We start from the raw sequence: 24647 nt of genomic DNA on the forward strand, positions 1-24647 counted from the left end.
AATTATATATATATATATTATATTCAAAAAATTATATATATATTATATTCCCGATTAATATATGTAGTTTTGCGCTCCGTATCTAAAAATTTATTATATTAATCACCACGAATACAAAATCAAATTTATTAATATTTTTAAAAGAGAAGACCCGTTTAAAAAAGAAACTACTCCTTTGAGATAAAACAATAGCAATATTTAAGCATTAGTTGATACTTTCAATTTTAATTCGATTAATTTAAAGGTGTAAAATACTTATTATTTTTTATCAAATTTTGATTTGGATAATTCTAATTCAAATTATTAAATTAAATTCGAAACAAAGTAGAAATTGATTTTCTATTTAAACGAAGAAATACTATTTTTTAATTTTTGTAAATATTCTCGGTTTAGCTCATTACTTGTCATGGAGTCTTTTGCATGATTTTTTAAGAAAACGTCGATTAGAATTATAATTTGACTAATTTACCTTATTCATTATTTGATCTCCATTTGATATTTTTTTTTAGACATTAATCTCTTCTCACATTTATTAGTAAGAATAAAAATAAAAAAGTAATTAAATTCTATGTTATTTTAAAATATAAATATTTTAAGTATATTTATTTTAGTACATAACAAATCGGAAGAAAAACCGATTTTAATAGGATTAGATCTCAAGGCTAATATAAAAAAAGAAAGATATTAACTTAGCTTACTAATGGATTGATCTCAGTATAGGCTTAATGATACTTTGGAAATTACATGAATATTGTTTGATTTTTTAATACACATTTTACCTATTTTTATGTGTATATATATATATATATATATATATATATATATATATATATATATATATATATAATGGGTGATTAATATAATTGTAGTTTGTATTCCGTATCTAAAACTTTATTATATTAGTGTTTACTACAAATACAAAGTCCGCAAAAAAAAATTTTGACATCCACTTTTTTCCTTCTTTTTATTTTTATTTTTATATCGGGTTATGAGGATTGGGGAATGCACTTTTTTTTTGGACATTATTAGTTTGCACTATTTTTAAGATATAATATATATATATATTATGTTCAAAACACGATTAATATAAAGATTGTAGGGATATTTATCTAAAACTTTATTATATTAGTGTTTTTTTAATACAAAGTTTACACTTTTTTTTTTCTACGAATACAAAGTTTACACTTTTTTTTTTTTTACATTGTTTGTTTTTTTAATATGGGATTCGCTTTTTTTTTTTATATTCTTGATTTTGTTAATATGGGGTCCACTTTTTTTTCCGTGAGTTTGGAGAAGGTGGGTTCCACTTTTTTTTTTTTTTTTTTTTTTTTTAATATTGGTTGGTGTTTTTTTTAATATTGGTTGGTGTTAATATGGGAACCACAATTTTTTTTTTTTAATGCTATTTTTTATATTGCTTGATGTGTTTAGTTAGGCACTTTTTTTTTTTTTTTGGACATTATTAGTTTGCACTATTTTTAAATATAATATATATACATATACTATGTTCAAAACACGATTAATATAATTTATCTCTCTAAAACTTTATTATATTAGTGTTTTCGAATACAAAGTTTACAATTTTTTTTTTTTTTGACATTGTTTATTTTTTTAATAGGATTGACTTTTTTTTTTTTTTATATTGCTTGATTTTATTAATATAAGGGTCCACTTTTTTCCCGTGAGTTTGGAGATGGTGGGTTCCACTTTTTTTACTTTTTTTTTTTTTTTTTAAATATTGGTTTGTGTTTTTTTTTTTTTTTTTAATATTTATTGGTGTTTTTTTTTTTAATATTGGTTGGTGTTAATATCACACTTTTTTTTTTTTTTTTTTTTTAATGACGGACGACGAAGCATGGGTTAACACAAGAGTTGGGGACGGACGACGATCCATCCCCCAACCCATGCTTATATATAGTATATATATATATATATATAAATTTAGATTTTTGTCTTGAAACCGTACTCTCCATTTTACATTAGTTTCTACTTATTCTTTTAAGTACTTATTTATATTGAAAAGGTTTCTTATATTTATAAAATATCAGTCATTTGTGGCAATTCAAATATCTTGATCTTGTTGTCAGAAATTTTATTGATAAACATACATATTTAAGTAATTTCATTCAAAGTTCTAAAATAGTAGGCAAAATTCTATTGTCAAAATTTAAATTTTTTAACTAAAACTTAAAAACTTGAGAAGAAAATTTACTTCATTTCTAATGCCATGATTATACAAGAAAATTATGAACTTTTCTAAATATTAATTGTAAGTTTTGACCTATAAGGTATTTTTCTAGTGGTTATAAGAAGACCTTTCGTGAAGAATTAGAATTAATTGAAACTTGAGATATTGATATTAAAACTTGAAAATTTAAAAAGAAATTTTAATGCATTCCTATGCCACTATAAAAGGAAATTATAAATTTTTATATTAAAAAAACTTGAAAATAATATTTAATGCATTTGTAATCACTTAGTTCTTTTCTTAATATTTTAAAATTTTGAAAAATAAGAACTTGAAAATTTTGCTCGTATATGTCATATGTATCAATATTATATAAATGAGTACATGACATACATATGACATACGGGTGCCATATATATGACACACGCATGACACACATGATAGACAAGTACATATATGAAATTGTTTTTCTTCAACCTCAAACTTCAATCTGAAATATGCACCAAATTGTCCCAAATTCGAAATATAAGTTCCTCAAGATGATCCATGATCTCAACCTTTTGAAATGACACACAGTAAAAATGATTCTGATTTTGCAATCCCAAATTTCAGCTTCAAAGCTTCATCCATGACAGCTGAATTTGGTTTTGCAAACCCTATTGGATATCAGTGTGTTTGACTGTCCAATTCAAGGAGAAGTGATGGGAAAAAAATAAGGAAACCCAGTTTAGGAAAAAGAAGAAACATGATAAAAGAAGGAGAAAATCTTCAAAATCCATAATTTTGTGAGTTTGTTGGAGGTTGTTTATGTTATGTGAAGATCTGTTACTATGTTTTTTAAATAAAAGAGTATTATGATTTATCATAAATAAATATGAGTTTTATTCTATATATCTATATAAATCCACATAAAAGTTAAAAAGCTTGGGCTAGTATAATAGAAACTACATGAATAATTGTCATAGAGTGAATGACTATTTGGGTAATACTTTCCTCAATGTAATATCTAAAAGACTGCATGTGGAAAAAAAAATACAACTGAAAAAATAAGAAAAATAATATACTAATAGATGGGTAGATTTAACTCGATAAGGTCTTACTTATATAAAAATTAATAAGCATATACAAATTGTAGTATACAAAATTTTGTTGGGCTTGTCACGACCCAACCACGGTCCATGACTGGTAAACACTTACATGTATGTGATGTTTAACCAAACTATGTCAATTTATAATGGTTAAGTGATTTAATGAGATGAGAATCTATAGAACTAATTATGATTAAGTGATAGAAATCTATATCTATATACAACCACATGCCATACATATATTGATTTGGTTTAAGTGCCTTATGATGGAACTTTTTACCCTTTGACATGCGCTTATGTGGGTTAATGATTTAGTCTCAGATGATATAAATGTACAAATAATTGTTGAAGGATGATTTGAAAATAAGTTAAATGTGTATAATGGCTATGTAAGTAAAGTGTTTTAAAGTGGCACCCCTTCATTCCAATATAAATGAATTTTTGGGGTGTGGTACACCCCTTAAGAAAGTTAATTATAGACATTAATTAAAGGGTAATTTGTCATTACCCTTTTACTTCTTTCTAAGCTTTCTTAAAACTAAAAATAATTAATGGTGGAAATTGTAAAACAGTTGAAAACTCCATTAAAGAGGAGAGTAATTTTGAAAATAATCAATTAATACATTTTTGGACTTTGAAAAGAGATAACTACCTTGAGGTGTTGTAGTTAACCAAATTTAGCCTAACTCCCTTGTTCTTACCAATTTTAGCCCAATTTGTATAGATTTTGAAAATTTCTTTTAGCCCTTAATCAAAACCCTAATTTTCTTCTATCCTCTATATGTCTCTCTTCTGCTCTCTTTCTCCCCTTCATTCTACACTCTACATTCTTTTCTAGGTCGGATTGAAATTCAGTATGATATTTTCTCAGTAAGCTTGCAAACGATGTTGAAAATTCCTTTCTTTTTGCTTTTTGGTGTAAAAAATGTAAATGTTTCCGATTTAGATAGCCGTCTTGAAAATCTCAGTTACCTTGCAAACTAGACTAGACAAGAGAGGAATTTTTCTAATAGTTCCCTGCGTAATACAACACCGCCTTATTACTGCTAATTGTGCCATGAAAAACTATCTTACATATTAAAATTATAGTAATATTTTCAATTTCAGAATAAAACAGAGGAAGTTCTTATTAATTTACTAATGTTCCTTTTTCAAAATGATCTTTTTTTTTTAATGAAGTGATGTGTTTCATAGTGTACAAAAGCGTATATACACTATTATATATCATGTTATATAAACTTGAGTTGGTTTCGTATGTTTATACATGATTATACAAAGCATATACATTATATATACTGAATATATGTAATGTTTATATATAGCTATACAGAACATATACATTATCTATATCTGCAAACTAGATGTGTGAACTGTATATAAGGGTTATTCCCCCTTTGAAAATTCATTCATTTTGGATCATAAAAAAAGTGTCATAAATTTATTTAAGGTTATATTGAAATGGAGGAAGTAGTTTGCTTTTGATCCATTGTTGGCGTCATACAGAAGCATGTGTGAGCCCATTATTAATTGATAACAAATTAATGGGTCAAAGGATACTTGGTCAACATCTAGGATCATGCTTATGATTGGATAAAGCAAATACCAAGCACTAGCTTGGTCGATTCCCCTTCTGCAACAACAGTACCATGCTGGAATTGAATGTTCAAGAGTTCAACAATCTTATAAATTATAATTATAATTAGTTTCAATTCAAGGTAACTCATTATTTTCGTCGAGAATCTTTACTAAATTTTTATGGGAGGATCCATGATTAAGATTTTAAGATGATGTATTTAACCTTGGTGCTGATATTATGCATGGATGAGTGATGACTTGAAGGACGTGAGAAGTCAAGTTTAAGCTTCAAGCTAAGGTATGTTAAGGCAACTTACTACTTATGCTCCCTATGTGTTTGATAAAATTTCTATAAATAAACTTTTCTGGATACGTACTTCTGGGAGTAAGTGAGTGATTAGTCACCATGTTTTACTCACTATAGATTTAAAACAAGAAAATAATAGAAAAACATATGATATATGCATGCTGCCTTATGTGACGTGTGTTACTTGACTCAGTTTTCAATAACATGTGTGTGTTAACGTGCTCCACTACTTTTTATGTGCGTATTGATTGAAATATTTATGCTTAATTATTCATGTTCAATTATTCGTGTGATCACATTCAGACTCAGACGGGACTCGGGAGAGCTAGCCGACCTCTTCTTGCATGATTGCCACGAAGGCCATGATTAGCTACCCCCCCCCCCCCCCTCCCCTCGCTGGGGATATGATTTATTGGAGATATAGACTGACACTCGGCCCTTGTGTGTTTCTAGATTTCACGTACGCACGGCAACTATGTGGAAGTCTTTTGTCAGATTTCTTTTAAAAAAAAAAAAAAAAAAAAAAAAACTAAGCTTTAGTTATCAGCTTGTAGTTTCGGTTTCAGCAATATCTATTTACATGTTTATCTGTGAATATGATTTCTGCATATTACATTTTTTTATAAAGTCTTGTCCACCTTTAGGAGTTAGTACAAAAGACTTACTAGCATCCTATCGATGGGACTTAGTCCATCACTGCTTTCTTTCATGTTTTTATATGAAGCTACTGTTGACCATGTCCTAGGCACTACCGATTAGAGTCATCTCTCAATCCATCATCTTTCCAATCTCTTTTAGTGAGTATGATGGATTTCAGTTTCATGATGGCTTGATTAAGTGTTATTGATTACGTGGCCTTTCTCATCAACTTAGACATATCAGTCAAGTTATCTTTCACTCAATTAGACATCAGGGTTCGCTCTACGATTAGTTATGGCGGGTGTCAATCACGTTGCACCCAATTTCGAGGCGTGACAATAGGATTGTACTATACATGCAGAAAATTGGAAATTTGGAACCGTATGACAACCTTGGCCACTAAATGGCATAGGATAGCTCAAGTTAATGAAATTTTACACCCGGTATCCAAGATTCACATTTTAGGCTAAAAAATTGATTTAAAATAGTTATGAAAGTTTAAATTCTTCCTCCTTCTCTCTCTCCCCTCTGTTTCTCTCTGTCTGTCTGTTTTAAAAGTTTTATTCAATTACTTTTATATCTTAAACCTTTTCCTCAAATATCTCATTCATTATATCCTATTCTTTAGGTTAAAATTGATAAGATTATTCTTCTTCTTTTTTCTTCTTCTTCTTCTTTTTTTTTTTTTTTTGCGGGGTTTGGGGGTTCAATTTTTGTAATGCTGCAATGGATGAATTTCTTGGAACTTTTTCTTGAAAATTCAAATTAACGATGGGAAAAAGGCATGACGGAAGAGGATTGTCAAATCTTCATTATTCATATAGATAAGGAGTTTGGTTTCAATTAGGTGATATCATTTGTTGGAAACATCTTAAAAGACTTGAATAACAATTTTAGAAGTGTTTGGAGACAATATGAGGCAAATTTGAGTTGAACGTCATATTGAAAACTCGATGTCTTAGACGATTCCATTTGTGCAAGTGCATGCCGTGATATTTTTATGAATATCAATGTATATTCCATTATATATTAATTTATGTCTCGTATATCTGTGTACCGTAATGAAAATCGATGTGATATATACATAGATATAGATAAAATACAATATGTTTACACATGTCACAGTGTTCATAAAAATTCGTATGTTATATACACTAATATACATGATATACAACATCATATACACACATCACAATGGCCTTTTGCAGGTCTCAATTTTTACTCCAAATGAGTCTAAATCGCCTCTAATTTTCCTCTAATTTTTATATAGCATTGTCCAGATGTTTCCCATAGACGCATTCACATTCTCCGGGAGGAGGAGGAGGAGGAAAAGAAATTTGGTTGTGTTACTATTTGTAATATTTCAAGCACGAAACATTTATAATTGTTGATTCTGAAATCTGCAAATGACACCCGATGTTAAGTTGTTGCAAGTTCTTCAATGGCTGAAACTAATTTTCTATCATCGACTTTTCTTTGAAACAAAGCTCTGTTTTTTTTTTTTTTTTTTTTTTTTGTGTGTGTATTCAGAATAATGGATGTGTTACTATTTCTAGGGGATCCATATTTTGAAGTGTGAAATCAGTAATAAAACATTGACCCTCCTATTATTTCATTGGTTGTTGTTAGGTATGGCTATACAATGCCAACTTTTTGGGCTTAAGTTGCTAAATCTATTCTTACGTCAATGTTGATTGGGAGTTATATATAACTATCAATATCCTAGAAATTTTATCACAAGGAATTCTTATGGTCAGAACTTATGACCCATATTTGTAAAAAAAAAGGCGTGCCGAATGGTGAGAAAACACCTTGGTGCATAGTGAACTCCAATTAAATGGTCAAGTGAAATTCATGCAGCTATCACTTAGAAATTCCCATTTGAAGGATTACCAACGTGGTGGATTTAGCCAAATGTCATTTTTTTAAGGTTTTCATTTAAATTTTGTCTTAATTTTTAAAAGTTGTGCAGATGTAACCCTTGAGAAATTACCCTTCTGAATAACGTTAGACTCAGGTTTTGCTTTCTCATATAGTGCTCAATCTTATTGATAAAACATTCGACAGTCGTCAAACGTTCGTAATAACATAGAAAAATTTAGAACGTGGTCTAACGTTTTTCAAAAGATTTTGCTATTTGCTCAATAGGATCTTTAAACGGTGGTCTAAAAGGTTCATATATGACAACTCGATCCCTTGCTATGAGTATTTGCATCTCGATGCAATATTTGGGACTTTCTATAAGTTTATATGATGTTTTTAGGACATGTTGGTATGTTTGGTTTGGGACCCAAGGAGCTCGTGTGTGTTTCGACATACTTGAACCCCAATTTGCATTGCGGATTTTCTGCTAGAGTAGCCTTTTTGGCGATTGCAGAGTATGTCTCACGGTAGCGTAGGGAGGTTGCGAGGTAGTATTCGCGGTCGTGTTTGGGTGGACGCATTCCGCGTAGGGACTCTTTCAGTTGCCGTTCATGATAGCGTGGGGACCTACCACGATCGTGATGATTGGTTCACCTAGTATAAGTTGGACGTTTTTTGGAATTTTCAATTCATTCCACCATTTTTGGAGCTTGAGAGCTCGAATTAATGCAAATTCGAGAGCGATTTTCACTTACATTTTGAGAATAAGTAATCTACACTTGACTTTAATTATATACAGTATCATAATACTTATGGATTATTACGCCTAAAACACTGATTAAAAAGAGGTGAAATTGGGGATTTAAGCTCAAACTTAAGAAATGTAGAGCGCAAGAGAGAATATTCTTCTTTTTTACAAGTGTATTCAAGTGTCAACAGTATGAACTATTATGCCTCTATTTATAGTGGTACGGTGAGAATTACAAAAAGTAGTCATAAACACTTTTTATGACATTAAGAATTTGACATCATGAAGGTGGTGAAACATAATGATAGAGTAGTGAGGGAATTACATTTGTGTAGTAAACATCCCCATAAATTAACATATTTCATAACAATCTACATTTTCTTTTAGCGTTTTACTTTTTAGAAGTATGTTATGTAACTGTGAAGTAGATTGTCCTTGATACTTGTCATTTCATGAGAGCTTCGTATGTTTCTGAAAAACAACTAAACAAATTAAACAACATAAAGTTATAAATAATTCATGAGTAGCTGGATAGCAGAAAGAAATTCATGAGGGACCTACTTCCACCTTAAAAAGTTTTAGGAAAGAGAATATTTCAAAAAATAATAAAGCAACAAGAATAAAAAATAAAAATAAAAGTAATGTGTTCACCAAATAATAACAGGATCTTAACATAAATAGCTGGCTAGATTCAATATTTATTTTTCCTAACCGTTATATATAAATTATAATAATTATATATAATTATAGATATATTATACATTTATCGGCTATTTTTAGTTTAAATGGTTGGATGACGATAATTTTAGGTTAATCCTTCAACAATTAATAATATAACAAACAGTATTTTCGTCATTTGGGAGATTGGGCCCTGATATAGATAGATTATAGAATGATGCTAAGAACTTTTGGCTGGCACTGGATAGACAACTTCTCCACTACCATCTGATTTTTATTAATGCATCATATCGTACAAAATTTGAGACTTTATAACTTATTGTAACTGTTTGAACATTTTTCTATGGTGAAGGTGTATTTTAATTATCAGAAGTTCTTAAATGATTACGATTATGGACTCTCCTAATCAATAAAATAGCGCCATATCAATAGACAATAATCAATCGCTTTTCACCAATTTGTCACCAGTAGTTGGACTTAATGTATAAATTTCCTGTCAATAAAAAATACACTCAGGAGAAACCCTGCCAACCGAGGAAATTTAATTAAAAAGGGTATAAACAGTGGAGAACAAAGAAAAGGAACTAATAATATATCCGTATGAGTAATTTCATGGATGATAGATTTTTAGTTTATTTGCAGTAAAGTCTTAAGACTATGGTTTATAACGAAAAAATAGCTTAATATGGTTTATAATGAAAAAATAGCTCAATTATGCCTGTATATAAAAGAAAAATTTAAGGAAAAAAAAACCTGAAAAGTTGTTCAACTTAATCACTAAGATGGTCAGAATTAGTGTTTTAAAGATATTCTTTTAAGTAGTGCCACGTGAATATTATATAAGGCGATGAGTTGTTAAACTAGCAATCTACTTGTGTTTTTGAGACCAAAGTTAATTAGCATTTAATGCTGCTTCTTACTTTCTGTAATATATAGGTATAGTAGCGTCATATTTCTGCCATAAGATTTAGTTTTACGACTTTGATGCAGTAATTTACAAGTTGAAGACTGTTAAATCCATGAGGAAAAAAAATAATAAAATAAATCCTCTCTACACAGGTTCTTTGAAGATGTGTGTGTGTGTGCGTTTATGTTCAAACCAATTAATTATATCTGCATAATATATATTTCAGTCACAAAATGAAAAAGAAAAACAAACAGGGGGAAAACTAAAGTCATAGTCATGCATGTTGTCAATTAAAGGGAGCTTGTTATAAAGACATGGTTACAACAAATATAAACGTGGCCAGAACATAACTACGTGCTCTTTGCTTATTTGACTTAATGGAAAACCATAAACTCTAATTGCAAATTCAACCCCCTTCATTAAAAAAAGAATAGAAGATGCTGATGAATTGTTGTCAAGCACTTATGTTCTCGCAAAATCTCTACCTAAGAAACGTAAAAATAAATTGTATCATAACTCTTTTTATTTTTCCCAAGTTTTTCTATAAAAGTGGTCATGCTAGAGATACACCGATGAATAATTTAATTAGATTCTTTTGATTTTTGAATGGTCTTATTGCCAAAAAGACCAAGCAAGCTAGCTATGACTATGTCGTGACATAATATTCGATGTTCGATATCTCACCAATTCGATTATTTCGAATTTACGTCAAAGTGATCCTTGTCAGGACAAGTGATTGTGAGCTAAGAAAAAAAAAAGAATTTATATAATTTAATTAAGATAAGAGGAGGATGGGGTGTAAAAATGATTGTCAGCAAAACCTTTGCCTTTTTTTATTTTAAATCGAATCCAACATATCGCAAGAAAATAAAGTGATTGTAAGCAAACTTACAAAAAAAGGGTAAAGAGTTGATGAGTTTTGGTATAAAAGTGTGTGGGTTTAATTTTTAAATTAAATAATTTATGTGGTCAATGATAATAAGTCACGTGACTTTTTTAAAATTGGAAAGAGCTGTTAAGTTTACGGTGTTAGTTTGAGGTGTATTTTTGAGCCAAAAAAAATAGATTAGGAGTATTTTAGACCAATAGGTGGATATAGGGTATTTATTACCTATTTTTTCCGACGTTAGGGGTAATTTTGGCCCTTTTTACGTTTATACAAAGCCGGAGAAGGAAATTTATTTTCACTCGTTCATTTGGTTCTCTCTTAATTTAAGAGGGTAAAATGGGCATCTTGCTGCAAGATTAGCACTCGTGTAATAAATAAAGAATTTTATTTTAGATGTAATCACAGAATTAAATAATTCGTGTTGTTTGTGAAAAAATGGTCCTTTATACTGACTTTCAAAGTCCGAATCTCCGCAATTTTCGGGGGATATTCCCTGTCAATAATTGGTCTCTTTCTTTTCTCCTTTTTACTCTCATATTTATATATCTACAGAAAACTAAAAAAAAATTACACGAGAAGTACGATAAGATCTTGACTTATATGTTTTTTAAAGTCTTGACTAACGAATTAATAAAATTTTAATCGAATTTTTGGTTGACAGCACTCAGTAGGCTTCTTGTTCCATAGGTGGTATAAAGTTTCTTATTTTGATTTTCTGCTCTCTCCTTTTAGTATGTATATTAGTAGTAATCTATATTTTACAGCAGTTTGGTTTAATTAGTTGATAAGCATACGTGATGAGAAATATTTAAAAATAGAGATGCTAAAATTGATTATAAATCATATGTGACGTATAAAAAAGATTTGTTTTGAATTATTGTTGTAATATAGTAAGCACTAAGCAGTACATATTTATGAACATTTTCCAGTCTGGCTTGGAAGATATCATAAATTGAACATTCTTTATGGGCTATTTTGCTGAATTCAAATAGGGAAAATGACATAGGATACTTACTTAAGACTCTTTATTACAAAATATATGGATAATTTTTCTTATTTACAAAACATAACGATATTTTACGAAATATGACGGATTTTCATATATTTTTCGTTTATTTTATTTTTTTCAGAAAATATTTTTTTTTGAAATATATATATTTTTAAATATTTTAAACTTTTTTAAAAAAATTATATTTTTTAATTTTTTTTTATGCTCAAAGGTTTAAAAAATTACCTCAAATTTTTGTGTATGAAAAATGCATGAAATGTGTACGTGTGAACGAAATTTTTAATATAATTTTCATACACAAAATTATGAACGAAAACTTTAAGCCTTGAATATTGTATGAAAGTTGTTATAATGTTATTGTAGTTGTATTAATTTTCCAGAAACCTAATATGAATTTTATATACGAAAAATGTGAATGAAATTTTAAGCCTTGAGCGAGATATACACATTTCATACCATTCTCATACATAAAATTTTGGGCGTAATTTTAAGCCTTGATAGAGATGTACACATTTCATATGTTTTTTATACACAAAATTTGAGCGAACTTTTTAAGCCTTGAGCAAGATATACACATTTCATACACAAAAATTTGAGCGATTATTTTAAGTGTTGAATGTTGTATCAAAGTTGTATACAATGTTATTGTAGTTGTATTAATTTTACAGAAATCTAACATGAACTTTATACACGAACATGTGAGCGAAATTTTAAGCCTTGAGCGAGATACAAATTTCATACCGTTTTCATACTCACAATTTTGAGCGGATTTTTTAAGCCTTGAACGAGATATACACATTTCATACACTAAATTTTGAGCGAACTTTTTAAGTCTTGAGCGAGATATACATTTCATACATTTCATACAAATTAATTTTGAGCGAAAAAAATATTTTTTTTTAAAACAAATAATTTAAAAAAAAAATTTTTTTAATTTTTTTTTTTTAAAGCATGTTTGGTATAGGTTTGTAATGTTATGTTTTGTAAATAGAAAACTATCGTCACGTTTAGTAAATATTTCTCCTTAATATGTATATAAATGTAGTTTACCCGTTCAAATATATGACTAACAAGCAAGTAGCAAGTTTGTTTTAGATGCTCCAAATATTAATACACCAATTACCCTACCACTTGGGACAATCAATTAATTAGCTGATTAGAGAGTACGTAAAAAGAGTTTGTTATGGTTATTGGTGAATGGTGATCCTAATACATCCTGTATTGACTACTCAATTAACCATTGAATTAATCACTTACCACCGGGTAATTGGGCTTGTAGTTATTTTGTGAATTTGTTTTTAATTTAATATTTCTGATATGATATTTTTGTTTTACAAATAAAAGATTATCATACAAGAAATTTTTGTAAGATCATTTTCTTTTATTTAAATTATAAAGAGTTATATTCAATTATTCATTAAGGTATTTTCATTAGTAATCGAAGTGGACTTAATCAACATGATATTAAAAGTAATCACCCATTATTATTATAATGTTGGTGATTACAAGTTGCTTCAAATTGAGTTAGAAAATTCGCCGATAAATTATACATACAGAGAAGAAAATCAAGTGACAAACGGATAAACGTTCTGCTATAGTTTATTTTAATTTCCCACCATCTTCTGTACAATGACCACCTTAGAAACATCAAATTTTGTACCCATTTAATAAAAAGCATAATATCACTTTTCTTATTCCCCAAAAAAGCGGCGGGAGGGAGGGGTTCTAAATTATGAAACATCATTACGGTCTCGTCGTGTCCCTTAACAAAAAACTATCATAGGTAATGATGGAATTAATAAAAAATATTCCTTCATCTTTAACTAAAAGTTTCAAATTATAATTCTGAGAATGAAATCATCATTGGTAGAAAAAGGTTAATCCCGAAATTGGACATCTATGCGCAAAGTTGAATTAATTGAGTTCGAAAGCAGGTACCCAATATCAAGTAAGAAACTAAAAAAAAAAAAAAAAAAAATCTCTACAAAGCGTGTCAATTATAAGTTTCAACTTTTGCTTTACAGCCGCAAGTTAAGCTAAAAGAGTGATTAGATATGCTTTGTAACTTGGTTGCGGCGGGTCCTAGAATCCCCTTAAATTTTTTGTAAAACTAAATATCAACTCTAAACCAGTTTGTAGTTTTGTAAATGTGAAAATTCCTTTCTCGATCTTAACCGCTGACCAAAAAAAAAAAAAAAGGATTAAGAATAATCTCAATGTATTTAAATATTAACAAATTGATCAAATAATTTATCTTTTGGGGTGCATCAAAGGCGGAAATGGGAATAAAGAAATTGGGAGTAACTGTAAGTTTTATTAGTCAAATATGCCCCTCTACTTTGTTTTATTAGTCAAGTTTATCTTTCGTTATTGATAGTGAACAAAAATACCCCTATCGTCTATAAAGTTTACACCTCTACCCCTAATTGGATGGAAAACCCCAAATCCCACAAAATTACCCAATTTCAATTAAAACTATTCGACCCGCCTCTTTTAACTAGACCCGTGACTTTTTTAGCCACCATCTCCTCTCCCTCAATGTTGCTTGCTCCACAGCCATCACCGTCGGCGAGGTCTTGACACCGGAGCTCCCTTTTCCCTTTAAAATATAATGAGTAAATTTGAAAAAGGAAAGTTAATATCCAGAGGATACTGCTACACCTCTTACTTATGCTCGAGATCTTTTTACATTCCCATATAATATATGGTGTACAAACTTGTAAATCATTTGTATCAATAACACACTCCTATTTTAAAGTTACAAGTCGAATTTTTTATATATATTTTAAGGTTACAAAGTTTAGATCTTATCAAGCTTTTCTCTTCCAGCTTTCCTTATCTCAATCTTAAAGTAATTAAAAAAAAAAAAAAAATTGCTCCAATGTAAAGTACTCCATCCGTTTACTTTTACTTATCTATTTTTGACTATGTAACCTTAAAAATTACTACTAATAATTAAAGTTTATATTTTACCATAATATCCATATTAATTGGTGTATAGTCTCAATAGACTTGAAAAATAATTTGAAAATGAGTAATTAATCTTAAGGTTAAAATAAGAAAAAAATTATCTTTCGATATGTTATAAACAAGTAAAAGTGAAAATTTATTTTTAGTATAGTGAACAATTAAAAGTAAGCGGAAAAAGTACTCTGTATCAACCATATTTAATTTTTTAGCGTGAAGTTGGACAATTTTTGGGGTGAAATTAGACAACTGTTATATTTATTTTCCTTTTCAAACAAAATCGTAATCAAATTTTTAAAAAGTGAAAAACTTTCTAAGAATAATAAATAAAATCTCAACTTTCCATTCCCGCCACCTATAAAGCCTCTCTCTTCCCCACAAATATTCTTCCAGTACTCTCTTCCTCTCCAAAACAAGAACCCTTTAAATAAAAAAAAAAGCAAAAGTGTATACAGTAGTCTGTAATTATTTTCTGTGAAAAAGGAAAAATGGGTGCGTGTGCAACGAAACCAAAAGAGTTGAAAGGAGAAGCGCCTGAAGACGCACAGGAAAACGTGGCAGTTGTTGCGGATGAACAAGTCAAGAGCGCTGTTGCTGATGACGATGCTGAAAGACGTCGATCTCTCTCTAACTTGTTCAAAGAGGTAATTCAATATTTCAAAGTTTATAATTTTATCTTTACTTTTCTAGATAAATATTTATATATGTATTTTTCTAGCAACAACAATAACATACGCGATGTAATCTCACAAGTGGAGATGTGTATAAAAATAGGTATTTTATGTATATAGTTTTTAAAATTGGTATTGATATTGTCTGCTGGTATCCAGTCTAAATGGTGCACTTGATTGAATATTGAGTTATTTGGCTAGAAATTCTAGATTTGTTACCTCTATGTTGGAAGGTATAAATTTATGTTTATTTGTAGAAATTGAATATTAATGTCTTTTTGGTGTTTTGCTATAGTACTTCCTATTTATTTTGTTGGTTTTTTTTTTTTTTTTAGTTTAGTATACTAATTTTTTGTTAAAAAAGTTAACATCTTCTGGTTGTTTGAATATTGGTTTCTCTACGTTAAATGGAAAAAGGTTTTAATAAAAATTGCTATGAATCTGTTGTATATTCTTACAAATAGCTTCACATAGAAGCCTAGAGAAAAGAAAAAAAAAAATTCTTATTTTCTTCCCTTTTTTGTTTTTTGTTAATTTATACGCCTTTTTTTTTTCCTCTTAAAATTTCATCCGTCCTTACTATATCTTTTCCCTTGTGATTTCTAATTTTCTTTTGTATTATTGATGGATGATTCTTCCTATTTATGATTTAGGAAATAAACAGTTTAAACTAAAAAAAATTAAAATTTTCTTTTCAATAGTTTATGAATTATGTTAAGTAAAGAAATTGTCCATATTTTTTTCTTAAAAAAAAAGTATTTTGCTGCTAAATTTTTCTTCTTTCTACCACCTTATTGAGTATTGACTATCAAAAATCAAGAAAAGTTGGATACTATTTTTTTATCAATTTTCTTATCACCAAATTTAACATTTAAAAATATAAAGTGGTTTTGCTGCTATATTGGATTATGTTATTGGAATGATGATGATGCACATTAATAATTATCAGAAAGCAAGACGGTAGGTTCTTAAGCAAGTCATAATTGTCAGTCTAGACCTAATGAATGTTAATAAATTATACCAACATGTAATTATTTTTGGGACATGAATGTGTACTGTCATCATAATTATATGGTCCTTCCCTTTAGTTTTCACTAGCTATTTTGTCGGCATTCGTTATTTTTCCTTAAAGATACCCTTAATCCAGAAATCAAAACATTAACTTTTTTGGTGTTAAAATTGTTTATTCACTAATTTGCCTGGCTGGAACAGAGATAGTGTAGTGGAAGTACGTATTAATTGCTATATTTAGAGTTTTGTGGTCTAAAAAATAGTGGTAATGATGTTTGGATCCTGAGTTGTTGACAACTAAATAGGGTCTTGTTTTCTTGGTAATGGACCACCAACTTGTTTTCTTCTCCTTTGTTTTCTATTTCTGTGTAGTCTTGTTATTATAGTCTTGCTTTTATATTAGACTAGACAATATTGCTAAGTTTTGTCTGCCTTTTTGTTTCATTGTTTTTCATGTATGTCAACTCACTTTTATTTGCAATAATAATAGTGACCCTGCCATTAGGTTCATTCTGGGTTGTGACTTGTGAGGTTATAAACAATGTTCAACTTTTAATTAATTAGAACAGTTTTCACTTGAAAGTATACATCAATTTTTCACTTTTAACTTAGTGATTTTTAAGATTGTGTAATGTAACATTATATAATTTCAGCAACTACAAAAAGGAAGAAAAAAGTTACTATAGTTTCCCCTGCTTCCATTTGTTTTCTTTAAAAGAGGAAAGAACATAACAGTGGGAAATTCCTTCTTGTTAGAAAAGAGAAAATATTTTCCTTTCCCTCAACTTTTTGCTCAAGTCAAACAAAAAAGAAAAACATATTCTCCATCTAGTTTCCCTCCATTGCTCTTCTTTTCCTAGTTTATTAACATACCTTTAGTTATCTCCCAAAAATGATACTATGCCACATTGAAGAATGAAATAGTCGTGTCTTTAGTTCATAGTATTTGACTTTAGACTACAGACAAAAATGCGGAAAGAACTGATAAACTGGTTGAGTTTGTGATTTAACCATTCAATTGCCAGCTTATTTGACAAGGACTAGTGATCAACTCTTAATTTAACAGGAAATTCTTTGTTGGTTCACAATAGGTACCATTAAAAGATGGTGGTTGTGCTACAAAAAACAAGAAGAGGGTGCATTGCATTGATATAAATTGTTAGTGTTTGACTAGCTTCTGATATGTTCCATTTCTTTGTCGCAGAAAGAAGAAGGTAACGGATCGGAGCAAGTAAAAGAGGAGGCATCTCAGATAACACAAGTTTCCGAACCATCACCAGCCAAGCCAGAAGAAGTTGAGAAGGTCATTGATGCTCCTGTGACATCCGAGATAGGAAAAGCACTAGAAGTGGGATCAATTACTGCTGAGGCCCCCAAGGTGGAGACTTCCGAGGAGAAGAAGACAGAGGAAGTAAAATCAGAAACTAAGGCAGAGGAAGTAAAACCAGAAACTAAGACTCCTGCTGAGAAAGAGGAAGTTAAACCAGAAACTAAGGCACCTACTGAGAAGAAAGTTGAGGAAGTAAAACCAGAAACTAAGGCTCCTACCGAGAAGAAAGTAGAGGAAGTAAAACCAGAAACTAAGGCTCCTACCGAGAAGCAAGTAGAGGAAGTAAAACCAGAAACTAAGGCTCCTACTGAGAAGAAAGTAGAGGAAGTAAAACCAGAAACTAAGGCTCCCACTGAGAAGAAAGTAGAGGAAGTAAAATCAGAAACTAAGGCTCCTACTGAGAAGAAAGTTGAGGAGGTAAAACCAGAAACTCAGGCTCCTGCAGAGAAGAAAATAGAAGAGGCACCAGCTGCAAAAAATGCCCCAAAATCTGAATCTCCCGTGGAGACAAAAGCAGAAGAAAAACCAGCTGATGAGTCAAAGGTAACTGCAATAGAAGCAAAGAAGTCGAGTTAGTTTTGGTAGGATAATCGAACCATAATGCGGAAGGTTTTGAAGAATGAAACTATGCTTCCTTAGTTGCTTGAAGATTGCATGGTGGAAGGTGTGGAAATGATTTTTGTTGGTTGAGTAAGATTTAATCTTTTATTTGTTGATTTCATTCTCGTTGTTGTTTGAGTTCTATTACACACGCTATATTTTTATCTTGTTCATCAATGATGGCACGTTTGAACATACTCTATCATTAGCTATTTGAAATACAAGTTAATATATTTGCCACATTTTTCTAGTACTTTATTAATTGGTATTTGTTATACATGGATTTACAAATTCTTGAGCTCATTTGAATTAAATCAGTAAAAGTGGAACTAAAACATGTGATTGCTAAACTTCTGCATTGAATAACTGGTGGTTGGATATATAAGTTGGGTTTTCCGGTTATGCTTCCTGAAGAGCTGCAGCTGTTGTCGCAACAATCTGATCATCAGTTTTGAATTCTGGAACTATTGCAGCGGTAGCCTGATTTACACCAGCAAATGAGATGATCTCAATGATTCCATTGTTGTTACTTTTTAAAACTTCAGTTTCTTCTGCTCTCTTCTCTTTGGCTTTTCCCCATATCACAACGTATAAGCCAATAACGATGAGTATCGATCCTATTATGCTATCATCATAAGCAGATATTGTTAGTTCTTGAACGAAGTTAGTTGCAATTGAACAGCCATGGGGTAGATTCTAACCTTCCAACGTGCAGCTCCTCGTGAAGGACAATCGTACCAACTATGGCTACAAAGATAAGTGCCAACGGGTAGAACGACGAGACGTAGAGAGGCCCTTTTAGTTTTGTGCACCATGCTATTATGGTTACTCCTAATCCCGAAGAAAGAATGCCCTGAAACAACTTTAAACCAATAAGAGTCGAGTAACATACTTGCACGTCTAGTTGTAAGAGTGCAACAGGCGATGTGTAGGTTAGATGCAAGACACTAATTTGAATCCATTGGCCACCGGGGATTTCTCAGTTATAAAAGAAAAAAACAAAAGAAAAGAAATCGAGAAACATACAGCATAAGCAGGAGTGAATAGTCTGATGTTCCAGCCAAGTTTCCAGGCAGATGGATGCCTTTCCCTTATAAAAGCATAGATGCCTGCCTGGATTGCCCCACAAAAACACATTAAAGCAGTGCTTGAGTACATGGGGTATCTCTGCCTCATCTTACCCTGTTGTCAAGAAAAGAGAACAGGATATAATATATTGATCAAGAGAATCACCATAGTCCCAAATAGATTTAGAGTATATTTGGTATGACAAGATTCATTTTCGATGAAAAATGACTTATGCCCATAAGTTAGGAAAGTCATTGTTCCCTTTCAATAGAAAATGTTTTCCTTGGGAAACGATTTTCGTTGTACCAAACATCATAAAATGACTCTTTCTTGAAAACATTTCTCAAAGAAATGACTTCCTTCATACCAAGCACGCTCTTAGAATGACTGAAATTAGTTAAGGGGGAAATTAATGGCAAGACCTGAAAGACCAACCAAGCTGCATAAGAAGCACAACTTAAAAATGCAAGTATTGAGCCCAAAAGATTGCTATGGTTCTGTGCTGCAGTTGTTGCAGTGGCATTAGCACTGTGAAGACAATGTATATTGATAGACCATAAATTGATCTTCATTCCTTTATAAAGGCTCAGAACCAGTGCTCCCCCAATGCCCAATACAGTTCCTACCAACTTGGCTTTTCCTGCTACTCTATGGATGTCCAATCTTTCCATCCTGTAGATATCATGGCCAAAAAACTTGTTTCACACCATTGGTAACAGTAAAGAAGGTTAAGTATTTACATGATTAGGTGTAAATATCCGGTGCAGATAAGTATTTACCAGTAGATTAATTGCATCAAGATTTTAGTTAAATAATGGTATTGAGGGGAAAGTAAGTGAGCCTTGGGGCAACAAAAAAGCTTTTTGCGTTTCTACGACCCGCTTAAGGCTGGGCTGGACTAACATATTTGAAGGACCTTCCAAATGAAGGGTTGAGCCGGACTAGATTGTTTAATACTCCAGCCAACTTAATTGGTTCAGTTGATTTGACAGCTCTAATGGTTAGTTACCGGGTACCATGAGTGAAACTTGATAAAAATAGCGTTCATTGGTCAATTTTCGAATCAATCTTTGAAAAGTAATCACTTTAATTGAAACTCATATTGTTTTTAAATTTTACACGTGGAATTAGAAATTTTGACACTATCAGGAAACAAGAAGAAAAGTCAAAAGCTAGAATTGTTAATGTACAGAAGGACATCAAACATTTGTAAAAATTCTTATTCTCATTTTTACACACCCCACGCCACACATACACTGACACTAGTTTTATATATTAGGATAAAAATTCTTGGAGCTGAAGAGATATTTTACCCATTATCTTGTTGGAAATAAATAGATTTCTTCAAGACACCAAAAAAATATTTTCGCATTAATTTGAAGGGGGGTCGTATTTAATATGAAAAAGACAAACAAAAAAAAGTCATTATTTATATATAAAATATCTCATGAATCAGCCGCTAATATTTGGCTTTTGAAGAAATGAATTACCCCATAATTACAGCAAAAATTAATGTTACTGCAGGAGTGAGGTTAGACATGGCTGATGAAATTGTTGCTGTTGTGAAATTTAAACTCTCCGCATATAAATTGCTTCCAAGTGCTGCCCTGTAAAACAAATATACCCAAATTATTTCCAAAATTTTATGATTTTTTTGTGTGTGCAATTTTTTTCAATTAATATGGACTGATATTAAGAGATGATTTTTGTAAGTGCATGAAGAGACCTGGTATGCTAAAACACACACACGCATTATTTTCCAATTGATCACAAGTAGTAGTTTCTTAAAGTACTTGGAATTTAGTAATTTATCTTTGAAAACTTTTGATTAAACAGTAACATAATTGAAAATGATTTCATAAAAATCATTCATTATTTGTCATCCTCACCCCAATAATCCGTTGATGACCCCTTGCAAGAGTATCGTCCAGCTAAATGTTGGTCTTCTTTTTCTGTATGCAAAATAAAAGAAGAAACAGATATATAAGCAAACTGATCTTCATTGAATTCAACTAATAAATTGCTTTTTATATACTGGCACTTCTAGAAAAATGTTAATACTTTAGTAAGGAATTGAAATTGAAAGGGAAAAAAAAAATGAGAGAGAACTTGAGAGATCAACGTGGAAAATAAATAGAATGGGCAAAGGGTGCACTTCAACATCTTTTACATGTCAAATGACTCTCTAGTGAAAAAAAAAATGTCATAACAAATCAGAAATTAACACAGCAAATTAAAGAAACGACAATGAACTCATTCACAAACAACATATAATAATTCAAGAACCTTTCCATAATGAAAGCAAGAGGAACCATGAAAGCAGTGGCAAAAACCAATCTGTAGAAGACCATAATTTGGACTTTCATTCCATCAGCAACAGCAATTTTGTAGAATATGTTTACACTTCCAGATGCTAATTGACTTAGCACCATTAGTATCACAGGTTTCATATATGTCATACTTCAATTGTATCTTATTCCAACAAGAGAGAATGAAAGATTAATTAATAGCACAAACCCTTTTTCTTATTAGGTGTGCTTATAATTCTTTCACTCTCCCTTTGGTTTAGTTACATTTCGTAAGCTCTTGTATATATATAATCATCATACTTTGTGTAGGTACGAGAAGCAAATCACATGTCCAACCGATATAAAGTTCACTTCTCTTAATATCAATAGAGGGCCCCTTTCATAAAGTTTGGCCTTAACCTTAATTTAGGTAACTCAACAAAGATTACATATACATGAGACGTGTAGTTTTGGACCAAGGAAGAGCTTTCTTTGTCGAATCAAAAACCAATTCAGTTCCTACAATTGCATGTTCTATGTTATAAATTTGTCCTGGATTTCTTCTTCTTATTTTTTTTTTTAAATTATGCATCTGGTACCTGGAATTACTAGCGAATAATCCTAATTGGTGTCGTTTAGGCTTACTAAAAGAATTATTTTTCTTTCTTAGGACTTGAATCGAGACTTTTAGTTACAAGTAAAACTAAATATCATCCATCTAATAACTCTCTTGGGTGATTTTGTTCAGTTTCCAGTATCTAATGCGCGTAATCTTGTAGATGTCAAATAAATTTACATATTCTAATTGAGGAAATGCACGAACGGAACTGTAACGACTATAATTAATATTGTGACAATGTGCATGCTATAAGGACAAAAAGAGTTAAACAACTTTAATGTAGCGAGTGTGTGGCAATATCTCACTAGTTATAGAAAGAAGATAGTGAGGTATATATGAAGTGGTGGAGTGGCAACTAGTCCAAAGGCGGAGTGGATTTGAAATTTATGAGTTCTTGATTTTAGTTTGTTTAAGTTACTGAGTTCTCAATTAATAATATATACATATTCAATGAATTTGTAAGACAAATATAGAGTTTGAACCAAAGCTACTGGGTTCAGCTGAACCCGTAGGCCACTCTCAAGCTCCACCCCTGGTAAGTACTCCTTCATCCTTAACCACAGATCTCGGATTTGAACCCTATTGGATACAGAGTTATCTTTATTAGAGAGTGTTTTATCCCCAATGTGAGACTTTCCCATGCGAATATGAATTTAATATTAGTTTGTAATATATACGAAGTGGGAGTATACCACAATGGAAGGCGAAATGAGGTTGAAGGCATTAAATATTAATAGCCTCGGTGTTTTCAGGTTTTATTTAAAACTTGAATTCTTCTATTTATGAAGTAAAACGACTATTCAGAATAGTGACCTTTTTCTAACTCTATAAATTAGGTCTTCCTTCATGAAGTGGCAAAGAAAAATTTGTAGGTATAAACATGTGTTTTGTTGTATTCCGAAAATTGCTTGTATTTTTTCTAATTTGTATACAAACAAAATCTCTTTAAGGAAAGTCGATTCTTTCACGTCTCAAAACCAATTTTTTTCGATAAAGTTTTCCTATTTCAAACATTTAGCGGGTCCTTATGAAGATATTTGATACCTATATTCATGAGCAGATGACAAACATGAGTGGAGAAGGGTCATAGGTTATCATTTTTTATAGTAAAGAAGATGTTCGTGTTCTTCCATTCTCCAAACCCGCTTCAGCTTTCAAGATTGAGCAACCAAAAAAGAGAAGACAAGAAAGAGTTTACGTGACCTCTCACTCTAAACATGTATGAGGGTAGGTGTGTAGGGAGTCCATTAATTGTTGGAAAAAATGACCTTTTTTGGGTTGTTAAGTTGTAAAAGATTTTCAATTTCTTTTCCTTACTGATTTCTTACGGTTACCTGTTTCTTGTTGGGTCAACATCAATTTATTGTTATGATACTAGTACATAAAATACAAGTAAGCTCCCCTCATAGAACAAGTTCATATGATCACTCAAGTTGGTCTTAGTGCGCATACCTTTTTAAAATAATAATTTAAGACACTAAATAATTACTTAAATCAACCGGGCAGCGAGTCAATATGTGTAGAAGCAAAATTCATATGATTAAAATGCTAATTTGGAAAATTCATTTCTTCAAATCTTTTTTTGTTTTCTAGTTTTTTGTAAGTTGTTCATTTAAACCAATGAAAAAGATATTTTACAACGGATGGAGGTAAACAAACTAATGAAATCATTTTCTTCCAGTACTCCATTTATTCTCTATATCTGCATAAAGTAATTTTTTTTTTTTTTTGGAAACTGAACAATCACGAAAAGCTTTTTAGTTCGAGGCATGTATAATACTGTCTTTAAGGATATTTCACCAGTAAAAGTGTATCCCTCAAAATTTAACAAGCTCTTCTCGTATAAACTAGCTAGGGGTAGAAACAACAAAGATAAATTAAAATAGGGAAGAAAATCTAGCACAATAAAATATAGGAGGATGAATTTTCATTTGCATCTTATACTGTATTCTTTTAAAAGCAAAATAGTAGAGAGGAAAATCCAGCCAAATGAGTGAAGACTCCTTAATAAGGTTCTGGTAGCCAAATTAACAGTTAGTGAAAAACAACTGCTATTCAAAGTCTCTAAGAATATGATCAAATAAGTAAAGACTCATTTAAGACAAATCAAAAATTTCAATGCCTTAACGGACAATGCTCTAACAATTTGTAACTGTCACGTGAAACCCATTCTTTGGGCAGATACAATTTGTCAAAATCAAA

At 30.6% G+C, this 24647-nt stretch overlaps 2 protein-coding genes across 2 annotated transcripts; one reads left to right on the forward strand and one right to left on the reverse strand.

Annotated features, from left to right (window-relative positions):
- The first annotated feature begins 15346 nt into the window (after positions 1-15346).
- Positions 15347-18710, forward strand: LOC132061118 (uncharacterized). Its single transcript, XM_059453984.1, has 2 exons — positions 15347-15502; positions 17745-18710. The coding sequence occupies exons 1-2, from the start codon at positions 15347-15349 to the stop codon at positions 18444-18446; spliced, it is 858 nt and encodes a 285-aa protein (XP_059309967.1). The 3' UTR covers positions 18447-18710.
- Positions 18704-22137, reverse strand: LOC132059348 (WAT1-related protein At1g68170-like). The gene is made up of 7 exons (XM_059451934.1): positions 21825-22137; positions 21428-21490; positions 21029-21145; positions 19961-20210; positions 19497-19652; positions 19172-19323; positions 18704-19095 (listed from the first exon to the last, which is right to left on the reverse strand). Exons 1-7 carry the CDS (start codon positions 21995-21997, stop codon positions 18870-18872), a joined length of 1137 nt encoding a protein of 378 aa, XP_059307917.1. The 5' UTR covers positions 21998-22137; the 3' UTR covers positions 18704-18869.
- Between the last annotated feature and the right edge of the window lie 2510 nt (positions 22138-24647).

This window comes from Lycium ferocissimum, chromosome 6 (genome assembly GCF_029784015.1).
Source record: "Lycium ferocissimum isolate CSIRO_LF1 chromosome 6, AGI_CSIRO_Lferr_CH_V1, whole genome shotgun sequence".
NCBI classification, from domain to species: domain Eukaryota; kingdom Viridiplantae; phylum Streptophyta; class Magnoliopsida; order Solanales; family Solanaceae; genus Lycium; species Lycium ferocissimum.